This window comes from Anomalospiza imberbis, chromosome 10 (assembly GCF_031753505.1).
Source record: "Anomalospiza imberbis isolate Cuckoo-Finch-1a 21T00152 chromosome 10, ASM3175350v1, whole genome shotgun sequence".
Lineage (NCBI taxonomy): Eukaryota > Metazoa > Chordata > Aves > Passeriformes > Viduidae > Anomalospiza > Anomalospiza imberbis.
The window spans coordinates 19,992,754-20,004,977 of NC_089690.1; the positions used below are offsets into that span (position 1 = coordinate 19,992,754).

The following is a 12,224-nucleotide window of genomic DNA, read 5'->3' on the forward strand; positions in this document are numbered from 1 at the left end:
TTGCTTCCAGCTTGCACAAGAGCTCAGAGACTGGAGTGGTCTCACCTCACACATCACCCATTATCACACCTGACAACTTTGTAGCAACTCTTAAAAATACAGGGTGTTCACACCATTCCAAGGACTCAAAAATAGCAATCCCAAGAATCAGAAACAGGACCCCATACCAGTAATTCTTCTTTTCCCCTGCCTGCAGGGTAGTAGAAGACAACAAACTATTCCCATTTGTGACACAAACTGTTTGTCTACCAGACCACATTGATAAAGATGTTCCATCTGCTTCCTCCTCACCTATCTGTAAAAAAAAAAAGCTATTCAGAGGTAAAACAGGATCTCTTTTCACATCTCTTACCATGTCTAGTCACTCAGTGAAGGCTTTATTGTTCAAATAACGGCCCAGTTTCCATGGACAGTACATAGTATATATCTCACTATAAAGTCTCAGTACTTATCTTTTTCTTTTCCAGGTTCTAAACACCAAGCTGTCAAAAAAGGCATTTGGGAAACGTCCTAGATCATTACATGATGTGCAGCATGTAAGTTATACTTGTCACTCAGGCCAGAACTGGCTTCATTCTTCTGAGTCCAGTACACAACCATAGACCCACAGAACATCTTGAGGTGGAAGAAGGCACAAGGATCAATGGAGTCAAATTCTTAATTAGCCTTTGGAAAGAGGAGCCTTTTTCTACTTCCCCATTATCCTCATGTAATTGAGCTCCAGGCCCAAACCATTCATGGATGAGTTCCAGACCTTTCCTCAGTCTTCCTACACAAGAACAAAAGCAATTCCATTTCTGGACAAAACAGGAACCTTTATTAATCCCTGTGGCCATTGTCCCCTTACACATTTACATTGATGCTACTGTACAAGCTGAAGCACTTTTCCACAAGCTTTAATATTTAAACTGTTTTTAGCACACAGCTTTCCAAGAGCAGCGTGCACTGCTAACTCTGAGCCCGGTTTGAACATTTGGGTGGAAGTCACACTAAAGCTTTACAACAAATGCACAGGATATTCTGTGATGTTCTGCATCTTCTTCAGCAGCTTCAGGAGTTGTCTCTGTTGAAACAAACACAACTGGTTTAGTAATACAGTGGCCAATAAAACAGATATGATACAGATGAAATTCCAGCCTGCTGTGTCCAAAAGGCTCCTTTAAAAGGTTCTGAGGTGGCAGTAAGAACTGAAATGTGCATTCACATCTTACCCATCCTAGACCATGAGGTCACTCTCCAGGAGATTTCAGCCAAGTGATGCTGTACCCAGCAATGAACACAAAGCCATGTGTCCTTATGGCCCTTGTCTGTAAGACAAACATGAACTGTGATTCTTGTGTGGCAGCAAATACTGCCTCTGTCTATGTAAGGAGGTAAAAGGCACTTTACCTTGAAGCAATGAAAATGATCCCAGTGGTCTCAAAATCCAAGGATGAAGCTGTTTCCTTCATTGTCTCCTGGTGGAAATACTGTATTTTTTAACATTAAAGAGGGGTGTGCCAAACTGTGAAAGGAGAGGTGAGCAATAGGAACTCCTGCTATCAGAGAGCAGAGCCTCTGCTGCGGAGGACTGAGAGCTGCCCCTCCAGATGGGCACAGCCTGCCCAGCAGCCTCCTGCCTCCCCAGGTGCTGGCCCTGCTCCAGCCCAGGGAGATTCTGCTGCCAGCAGAGACCCCCAGAGCAGTGCTGTCATCTTTGTCGGGTGTGCTGCTCCACAGCCCTCTCCTCAGCTCCGGGCACCACCATTCCCTGCTCCCTTTGGAGCAAGCCTTGGAATCCACCTGTGTCCCAGCACTGCCGGGAAGGATGCCCAAAGGCTCCCACTGCAGCAGGAAAGCACAGCAGACAGATAGGCAGGATCAAGAAGCACTCAGGAGCTTTGTGTACTTATGAAAGTCTGGTTCTCTGACTGCTTTGGTGACACAGCACCTAACACAGGCACCAGGGAAGTGGCGCAAAGGGAGAGAGGAAGAAAAAGGTGCTGCCCTTTAGCAGCAGCCTGCACTTCAGTTATCTGGAAGTGGAAGCTCAGCTTCACACAGCTGGTCTCAGCCACATCGGGCAGTGCCCCTGGTGAGTCCAGAAAGGGCAGCAAGGGTGATCATGTGAGGGATTACTCTACAAAGACATTTGTTTCTTGCCTGAAAAATACAGGAACAGTGTGTGACTTAAGAAGAACCCATAAAGGCAGATGCAGAGAATTACCTCTGTCAGCAGCCAGGGCAACTACACATAGCATTGACCCATGGATACTGCAGTCAGAAATCAACCCTAGTGTGACCTTAAACCTTTCAGTCTCACCCTTCCATACACTTGAAACACCAAATACCAGGGTGCATTGTACCCCAGGCACTTTCCACAGTCACCCATTCACCTCCTCATATGCCTCCATGATACCCTGGCCATTCCTATACCTGTTCTGACTTAATGTTTATGTCGTCTTGCTCCACAGGGACTAAACATATTGATTACACACTGCTGTTCACTGTCATGTTCAAGTGCATCTAAAACATTTAGAATGGATTCTCATTATACATTTTCATTAGTGTGACAGTTCAGGGTTTGCCCTGAAGAAGTGTCTTTGTGCCATCTGCCTCTTACAGGAAAAGAACAAGCATGTGTGTGCCAGGAGCCTCCCAGCTGCCATGTGTGGTGCAGCCCCAGGCAGGCCCTGGCAAGCAAACAGGAGAAACTTTAAGCCCTGAGCCCTGCTGGAATACAGCTCCCACCAGGTTTGTCATTATTTGAATTTGTTACTGCTGCAGAGATAAAACCTCCCAACATTTATACGTTTTATCCAGATTCACACCCAACACCAGTCAAACTCAAGGCCTAAAAAAAGAACAAACATACTTAGTCAAGTACCAGCCTAAGTGCTGACTGCAGAGCTGGAACAAAGCTACTGAACAAACCCCAGCCACAAAAGCTTGGGGACAGAGTGTGGACAGGCATCCTGGCAAAAGGAAGGTTGGACAGCAGATCCCTGGAGGCAAAGGGCGCTTCGTACTGAGGAACAGTCACAGATTCTCCAAGCCTCAGTGACAGAAACCTTCAAACAGGCAGCCTTCCATTTCTCAGCAGCCCACCACAATTCAGGGTGACTTAGCAGCTCCAAAGACCAAAGAACATCTTTTCCATTCATCAAGCCAAGAAAGACGTTTTCATAGATTTGCTTAAGACCAGAAAGAACCATTATTAACCTTTGGAATAACCCTTGGCACACACAGGCGGACTATTTTTCTTTTGGAAGCAGTTGTTAAAATACCTCATGGTCAGTAATATGAAAAACACCTATATTTTTAAATAACTGAAGAATTTGCTGGTAGCAACAGTGACAGATCCCAAAGGGAGGCAGAGGCATCACAGGGGATCGAAGAAGCAGCCTACCGTTGTAATATACCGGGAATGGAACTCCGGAGCGTCCTTCAGGAACGTGAGGCCAGGATGAGTTTCTACCACATCCTGCAAGGTAAGAGAAAATGAAATTAAATATATTTTCTTCTCCTTTTAATGCTTAGAAATTACTGGGTTTACAAACCAATACTTTTGCTTACTCTTGAAACTATTTGCAGCATTAACAATAAAACTGAAATCTTTTAATCTAGCAAGAGAGCCTTCTATTACAGTAACAGAATGCATTTGCTGGGCAATACGCACCTGGTGGGCCAGTTTGATTTACTTAAGGACAGAAAAACAAAGGAAGAGAGTTAGTGAGTAGATGGAAACTCATTTTCATTGAATGAGACAAAAATTAATTAGTTAACCATGCAACTATCTCTTCTCCACGATTTTTGTTTTCCTCCATTCATTGAAGGTATTTACATTTGTTAGAACTAGGTGTCAGAAATAAATATTCCTTGACAAAGTCTCCTATGTGCAATGAAAGCTCTGTGAGCCTCAGAATGCTTACAGATACGATTAGTGCTTTTCCAAAATTCACTCGGACTACCTGTGGAGATGCCTCTTTCTCAAGAGCAGGTTTTTGTAAGTCAAATTCTGGCTCACAATGCCAAATCTGCATGATCAAATCCACGGATAAACTGCTCAGATCCTGAATGAATCAGTTCAGATCCTGTATGAATCAATGCCTGTGTAATTTCTCCATGTCTGACTCCTCTACCCTTTAAAGGTGTTCCAAGTTCTGTTGTGCCTGTTCCATGCCATGGTGCCCTCAGGGGTGTGATATGCCCAAATTTTGGGCAACATAACAAGATGTCTCAGATGGTGGCATAAATCAGGGTAATTTTGCTGATCTCTGGCTGACTGATACACAAGACTGTGCATGCCTTGGATTGCACCAGGAGCTAAAGAGCAGAGCTGCAATCCACCAGGAAAGGCAGTGTGCCCAGTGGAGAAGAGATGAAGAGAAACATGAGAAAATTTACCCATCACAGCCCTGGTTCTGTTTGAGACATAAACAGCCAGCACAGACACAAAATCTTTCCCCAAAGCAGCATCTCCACAGAGGTTTTACCCAGAGGGCAGCACTGTGTGCAAAATCTAGGGATGTAAGGAAAAGATCAGAAAAAATGTAACTTCTGATCAGAGGAGCAGATGGACATGATTTATAGACACTACAGAGAAGCCCTATCCAGAGCCTGCATAAAGGGCCACAAATAATTAAAACAACTATACTTTGTTAAAGTTAATGAAAGAGAAAGATAGACATGAAATGAGGATGTGCAGATTTAGCCTAAATATTAGGAGAAAAAATAAGCAGTGACATTTGTGCACTAGCAGGTTTAGAGGCATATACAGAACAATTGGAACTGTAGAAATTTTGCCAAGATTTCCATGTGATACTGTATCTGGTAGTCTGGCTAGACAAATTTAATTATAACTGTCTTGCCAAGCAACTTTTACAACTTTTTCCAATAAGTTTTTATGTTGTGCTTGACTATCAACAGCAGCAAGTATTTTTCCACAATTTCCCATTGAGAAATGGGGCAAATTGCAGCCGGGTTACCAGGCACTGATAAATATGAATCCTGACAAGAGACCAGTCCTCAATGCCTTTAGCAGGATTTGCAGCAGCTGGTTTGGCACTTAAGCACTTCAAAAGCTTATTTGTATTTCACTCCAAAATGAACCCCACCCAGGAGCTGTTCAAACCACAGGTCTGCTCGTCCTTGGTAAACATTTAATGCCATGGAAAGAAAGAAGGTGCCAAGTGAACGCAGCTCTGTGCCACCGTGCCTGCAGAGCTGTGGCAGTACCTGCAGCAGCGGGATGAAATCCTCTTGTTGCAGGCAGTCACAGCCAGGCTTTGCCAGAAGGGAAGTGAACCTGGAGGCATCGTCGTGGCAGCTCCGCAGGATTCTGTGGGAGAGGGGAGAAGTTACTCCCAGCCCTTAGCACCTCCCAGGAGCCCCGGGAGGGTCACAAAGGCCTTTCAGCACAATACACCTGTGCTGGGAGTCGCTCAAATGCTGACAGCAGACTGCCAGCACTTCCTTCAAGGTCTTTCAGCTGCACCAGGGCACCCAGCAGGGATTTCTTCCAGGTTAGCACTGCTGTGGTAAAGCAGCTTTCTTACGAAGCACCTGTGGAATCAGAGTAAGCAACCTGACTCTTACCAATGTTGCAGGCTCACTCCAAGTGAACAGCACCAGCCCAAGGGGATGCCACAGGATGTGCTCTCCAATGTAACCCTTCACTATACTGCAATATTTGGGGAGATTGCCAAACTACAGGGACTGAATATTCACCCAGAAAAATCACTTCTCAGAAGGAAAAAGGGCATCCCTTGTTAATTATGGCCCATCTGGAGCTGTGCACCACAGCCATAGAGAACAGCCTAATGAAGGCATTAGTAGGACTGAGCATTTGAAGAAGTGTGTGAACTCAGTCCCCTCTGGCTGACAGTGTGCATCACAGACTATCTGCCTCTGTCTTCTCACACAAAAGAGTGCACTGGCCAAAGGTATCACAGTTATGTGATTCACTCCAGAGAAACTCATGAAGAGAGGAACTCCGTGCCATTTACCAAACACCGGTAACAGAACACAACATTTGGATATATCAAACACTATGGTGTTCACAGAGTATTAGGGAAATCAGAAAACTACGCTGTTTTCTTCATTACCTCTGAACATACAAATGCACTGTAATTATTTACTGTGAGTGATTATTTACCACTCTCCTCTCCTGAAAGTGCATGAACATAGTACTGAAGTGGCTGTAGTTCTCCAGCAGAGATCACACTAACTTGTTTCCTGCTAATTCTGGCCTCATCACTCTGGGAAAGGCAGACGACAAAAAAAAGGTTCTTTTAAATAAGCAAAAAAATATTTAGCAATCCTTTTGGCTGCACATTCCTATCATGGTAACTGTCAATTTACAGATATACTCTAAATCAGCTGCAGAAAGGGGTGCTAATATTTTACCTTAAAATATCTGGCACATAAAGATGAATCCCAAAGCCCTGTTTTAGCCACAAACAAAAAGATCTGACATTCAGAAGTGTTTTATATTGAGCAATTCCTATAGAACTGACAAGCAACGAGCATGTGGCAGTTTGAGAAGTCAGTCATCTACTAAGAAAATTGAAAATAGGCTTCACAGCAACTAAAGATACCTGGTTTAAAGTTACACCTGTGTTCACATAGCTGCAGTTGAACTTTACCAGAAATATTACATTTCTTCTGTTTTTCAGCTTCCCAGCAAAGATTTTATAACTGTCAGAGGGGAAGAGGAGGGGAAAAAAATAATATCTTTCTAAAAGAGCAATTAAGTGAGAAAAGCATACAAAGCTTGGCTTGGAAATGGGGTAATTATAAAGATACAGAAGAGGGACATGACCACAGTCTGCAAATATCTGAAGGATGTGAAAATCAGAGAAGTGAAAATGTGGTATCATACACTAGGGATTAATTAGAAGTAATTGGAGGAACCTAAGGAAGGAAAATATATTGTCTGTGTCAAGGCAAACTTAGAGATCACAGTCACCCCTAACATTTTTGTAATTTTGCCAGGGTAACTAGAAGCTGTTTTGACAACATCATCACAGGAAATCCTTTGGGAATTCAGGGTTAAAGGCTACGTCAAGAATCTGAAGAGCAACCATTAAGTAAAAAATTAGAACTCTCTCTGGAGAGGAGATGGAGATGCTGTTCAGGTGTTTCACAAAGTAGACTAAAGCCTGAATTGCCCTGGAGGGAAAAAGATTAGGCAAGAGAACAAGTCTGCTCCATGTCAGAGCTGACTCCAAGCATAATGCATCCATCCAGAGCTCTCCAATTCCACAGTGTGGACTGTCAAACTCCACAGATAAATTCAATAGCTTGCTTGGGAAAGGTAGTAACTATTAAAGCTCCCAGAGTACCCAGTTACATGATGATGCTTATTTCCACATTCCTCTTTCTGTCCTGTAACACTATCATCACATACCTCCTCTCCCAGTTCCCAAATGGCACTCGCTTAGTGCACCAGTGTAGGGTAATAAGGCTGGGCACAAATATACCCCAAATTCACAGACAACTACCAGCTACCTCGGAATAGCTGACATTTCTGGGGAGCTTGTAAATGTATTTTATAGACCATCTAACTTAAAACATCTTACTATATATACAATTACTTCCAAGTTTGTGGATGTCATATGGAAACAAGTGTTCAGAGGGTTCAGGGGGAAAAAGTCTCAAGCTGATGGAGATTTTTAAGCCATTTAAGAGAAAAAATTGTATGAAAAGTCTGGTGGAAAAGAAGGAAAAAAAGACTCATATGGCAGGCTGATCTCTTCTTCCAGAAAGAGTTTTGCATTTACTCTACTCACTTTCTCCACATGGACACAAAGGAGTGCACGGACACACGTCCTGTCCTCTCTCCCCCAGATGCACTGAACAGAGGTGCTTTCCAGTAGAGTGGGCAGCCACAGATCTGTAAGGAAAAAGCAGGGCAAGGAGGAATACAAGAGCAGTCCCAAGAAAAACCTGCTCATTTACACACCAGATTCACCTCTGAGACTTTATTTCCCTTGTGTAAAGTGGTAATGGCTTTCTGACTCACCTGTGTGCCATTTACTGCATGCCAAGGTTGAGAACTCACACACAACTTTCTACTCTGTCATGTGCCTTTTCAAGTGGCTGAGAAACACTCCTCTCAGGCTAGGAAAAGGATCTGGACTACTCAAGCTCTGAACTGTCTAGCACAATGCCCTAGGAAGTGGAATGGAGAGACAGGCACCTCCTTCCAGAAGGACACTCGCACCAGCTACGCCCCCCACCCACCTAAAAGAGGAGGGCCTATTCTCCTATGGGATAACCTGTCACAGGCAGCAAGGGAACCTCAAGTCTAATTACAGATAATTTATGACTAAATGCCTAAAGCTGAGGTAAATCCCACTGCAATTTTCAGTGCAGTGCCTTCCACCCAGCACAGTCCATTATTTCCAATACTGCAAGATCTCAGCAGGGGAACACAAAAATGAAAGCACACATGGGAAGGATTGATTCCAGCCAAAGGACTCCCTGACCAGCACTTTTGAACCAGCCTCTGCAGAAGCTGCTGGCTCTCAATGGCAGTCCATGAAGGCTTGGAGAGAGCATCATTGCTCAGTTTACAGTGTCAGAGACTCATTCAGGGTAAGCTGATCATCCAGGATGTGTCTTATAAATGCTGGTTTTAGATCAGCAGCACTGTGAACTGCAGCTGAGGGAGAGGGGAAGAGAAGGGACCATCTTGTGTGCTCCCACACAAGTTCTGTGTGCTGTCCCTGAAGGCAGAACTCATCACCAGCTGTACCACCTGCCCTGTGGGTACTGAACGTGCACAGCTCAGGGGCTGGGGGCTCATTGGACATCTTCCCCTTCCAAATCCAGAGATCTGGAAGATGGAAGCTGCTTCCTCACACAACACTGTAATAGCACCTACAACTCATGCTAGCTGAGCAGGACAGCTACAAAAAGCCACAAAAAGGGCAGCCGATACTACCTGAAACCACAGAAGCAGACAAGATTTTGCCTCTGAGTTTCTCAATCTTCTGGGCAGAAATATGGAGGAATGGAGAAACAAAAATGCAATTTGTATTTGCTAAGAAATCTTAGAGAACTGCTTCATAAATCAAAGCAAGAACAAACACATATCTGATGTGACAATCAGCGAACTGGATTCATTTTTGTTTACTACTGTCTAAATCTAAACAAAAAACTTCAGATCAAAAGGAAACTGGCTCTTTTTCCCCCTACAACAGCTGTGAGACAGACTGAAACTAAAACAAAGTATCTCTCCCAAAATTAACCACCAAAAGAACAGATTCACAGAATCATTAAAGTTGGAAAAGACCTCCATGACCATCAGTGGTTACCTTAGCAATTTTCCCCATTTCACAGATGTTTGCTTTCCCATCTTCAAACTCTGTAAAGGCCTCTTCAATCCTGGCAATGATTTCTTCATGGTTAGTGCAGACATTTGGGAGTCCTTTAGGGAAGTAGAAACGTGGAATGTTTATGGGCACAGGGGTACTGCTGGTGGCTTTATTCACAGGCAGAGGAGTGCAAGTGCTAACCACAGGCTGCAGGGGGGCTGGGGATGAAGCTCCTGCCTTCTTCTCTTGTTTGCTTTGAACCTGAAAACACAATGAATAACAAACACATTTTAACACCATGTTACATGGAGCAGGAAAAAATAGTTTGGGCTTCCAGTGATTAGGAGGAAAATTAAAGCCCACCAACAATTAAATTATGGCACAGGGCTAAAAATGCATCTTAAATAGACAATTAAAATTTTCTGCATTATTAACCAATGCGGATTTAGGATGTCACACCTGCTTTTATGCTATTTCTGAGCATTTTACATATGTAGCTGTGGCTCATGATTTCCTATTGAGTCACTCTGCAACTCAGTGAGACCACAGATAAGGACAATGCTATTTCCTCTCATGCTGGACTCGGTCTTGTCATTCTGCCCCATGAACAACAAAGTATCTGCTCTTCAGTATTTCCCCTCTGAACCAGAGCACCCACCCACACAAACAGCTTGCCTAAAGTATGAGCAAGGCTACATTCAAACAAGGACATTTTCCATCCATTGGGAGTATAATTAGCTTTGCCAAAGCACTGCTTCAGAGATAAATTAAGAAAATATTTTCAGGACTTCCTTCCCAACTTCAACTATCCTTTTATTTTGTGCCCAACTTAAACAGTCCCAGACCTGATTTTGCGAAAGGTACTAAGCACTGGTAAATCAATTATTTCATCAGGAATTCGGAGCAGCCAGCAGTGTCATTAGGCACTCACATGATGTCTTTTCCTCACTCCTCTCCTAGCTGTAACAAACAGATGGCTGATATGGTGGTCCCCACTGGATCCCCTCCCCAGTGGATCTCCAGTTCTAGCTCTACATCACAGGCAGCATTTGTATTTAAGTACACAATGAGACCCTAAACCAGGGAATTTTTCAGACATGGGAGGGAACATTTTTTAAACTTTGATAAGTAACTACAGTACAAGCTGCAAAATCAGCTGCTAGAATGTGGAAGGATGAGGAATTCCCTGCTCCCCCAGGGAGACACTCCTTCCTGGGAAAAGGCAACAGGCTTTCCCACTGCACAATGGTTCCAATGCAAGAGTTTTATTAATATAACAACATATGTGATAAGGCGCAGAAGGCAACAGTCAAGTAAATACAGCTGTGACTTTCAGTTTGTTTATTCTAACTGTTTCAAAACAAAATGGTTTCAGGATAAAGCAGCCAAGTCTGAGTCCACTAAATGCAGAAGAATGTATATGATGAACTGACTTTACTTCATTATTTTCTTTAAACTTGAAGCTTTTTTCTTAACACATACTGAATCTCCAAACTAGCCACAGATTTGCTTGCAATGAGGTAAAGAATTGAGAATTGTAAAGGCTTCTTTAAGCACTACTTTTACCTGAAATTTATAGTACTTCGTAACCCATTCAGAGACCCATGAAAGAAGAGAAAGATTTTCCTCCTCTTCACTCCTCTGCTTCATGGCCCTTTCTTTAAACGGGAGGACCTCTTTCTTCTCCCAAATGCTGTCCCATTTCAGGAGCAGGAAGACCGGCACACACATCCCACCAGCCAGAACAAACTTTTGTCCTTAACTGCTCTGTACATTAAACCTGGAGCTTGGGGTTCTTCAAGTTGTCTTCTCCTCTGTCTTGCTACACAGGAAAAGCTGGAGATCATTTTCAGTCTTCAATATTTCTAACAATACCAGTATTCAGAGTTTGAACAGCTCTTAACCTTTGGAGAGCCAGCCTGATCACCAACACCTGTTCTCCCTCCTCTCATCCTTGACTGTTCCTCTTCAGTCATTCCAATTTTGTGTCTGCTCCTGAGTGATGCTGGAGCTCAGAGGGGGCCAGGGACATCCTGGGGCTCATGAGGGCTGGAGGACGGTGAGCATCAGCCCTGGTCACTCTGTCCCACAGCAGGACAATGCAGGTGATGGCAGAGGTGAAGGTGGGGAGAGCTGGACACTCACTTTGGGAGCACAGTTCACTGGCTTAAATAAAAGACAACCCTTCTCCCAGCTTCCTCCTGCCCTTTCCTCAGCAGAGCAGCAAAAGCAAAGCCCAGACCAAGTGAATGTGTGTGGGGAGGGAGCACCTGGCCCCAGCTCAGGGATCACACAAACCACCACTTCTGCTTCTACCATCTGCTCTCACCCTGCCCGCCCTGCCCTGCCCGGGGCTTCTCCAGCCAGGACCCAGCTCTGCTCAGGAGTTTTCCCTTTCTGGATCCCAGCAGAGGGGAAGTCCCTGCCGGTCTCTCACAGCACCATATTCATACAAACAATGCAAAGCTGGAACAGATCTCGAGGTGCCAACTGCAGCCACTTGACTTCTATAATAGGACTTCACATCAGTTTGCTCGAGGCCACTTCTCACAAGCAGGTTTATTGCTCCCTAATCTCTTCAGGATACACAGGCACTCCCGGCTGCCAGCACTGGGAGGAACCAAGAGAAATGACTCAAACTTAACAAAAAATTCCACAAACCAAGACGTTCCTTCAAAAGACACTGACTTTTCACTGTAACAATACATCCCCTTCCCTTACAGTACAAAGGAATGATATAATTGTATTTTTGTTTTCTTGGAAGGTGAAGAGAAGTCCTCAAGTAGAGCACAACAGCACTGGGCCATTTTTTAACTTTGTCTTCTTCCTTCTCATATAAGAAATGAGCTGTTTATGACACAAAGAAAAAAATAGTAGCAACTAGTCCTTGAGGATTTTGTTCCCTAGAACAACCTTACAAAT

The 12,224-nt window shown here is 44.0% G+C and overlaps 1 protein-coding gene across 6 annotated transcripts in view; it reads right to left on the reverse strand.

Annotated features, from left to right (window-relative positions):
* Positions 1–12,224, reverse strand: part of PPP2R3A (protein phosphatase 2 regulatory subunit B''alpha) — a 56,263-nt gene that overhangs the window by 16,719 nt on the left and 27,320 nt on the right. For all 6 annotated transcript variants that reach the window (XM_068201093.1, XM_068201095.1, XM_068201094.1 and 3 more), the window contains 4 exons: positions 9,303–9,563; positions 7,773–7,876; positions 5,218–5,320; positions 3,389–3,463 (listed from right to left, as the gene is read on the reverse strand). In XM_068201093.1, coding sequence (XP_068057194.1) covers positions 3,389–3,463; positions 5,218–5,320; positions 7,773–7,876; positions 9,303–9,563 — 543 coding nt within the window. The remainder of the gene's footprint in view (positions 1–3,388; positions 3,464–5,217; positions 5,321–7,772; positions 7,877–9,302; positions 9,564–12,224) is intronic.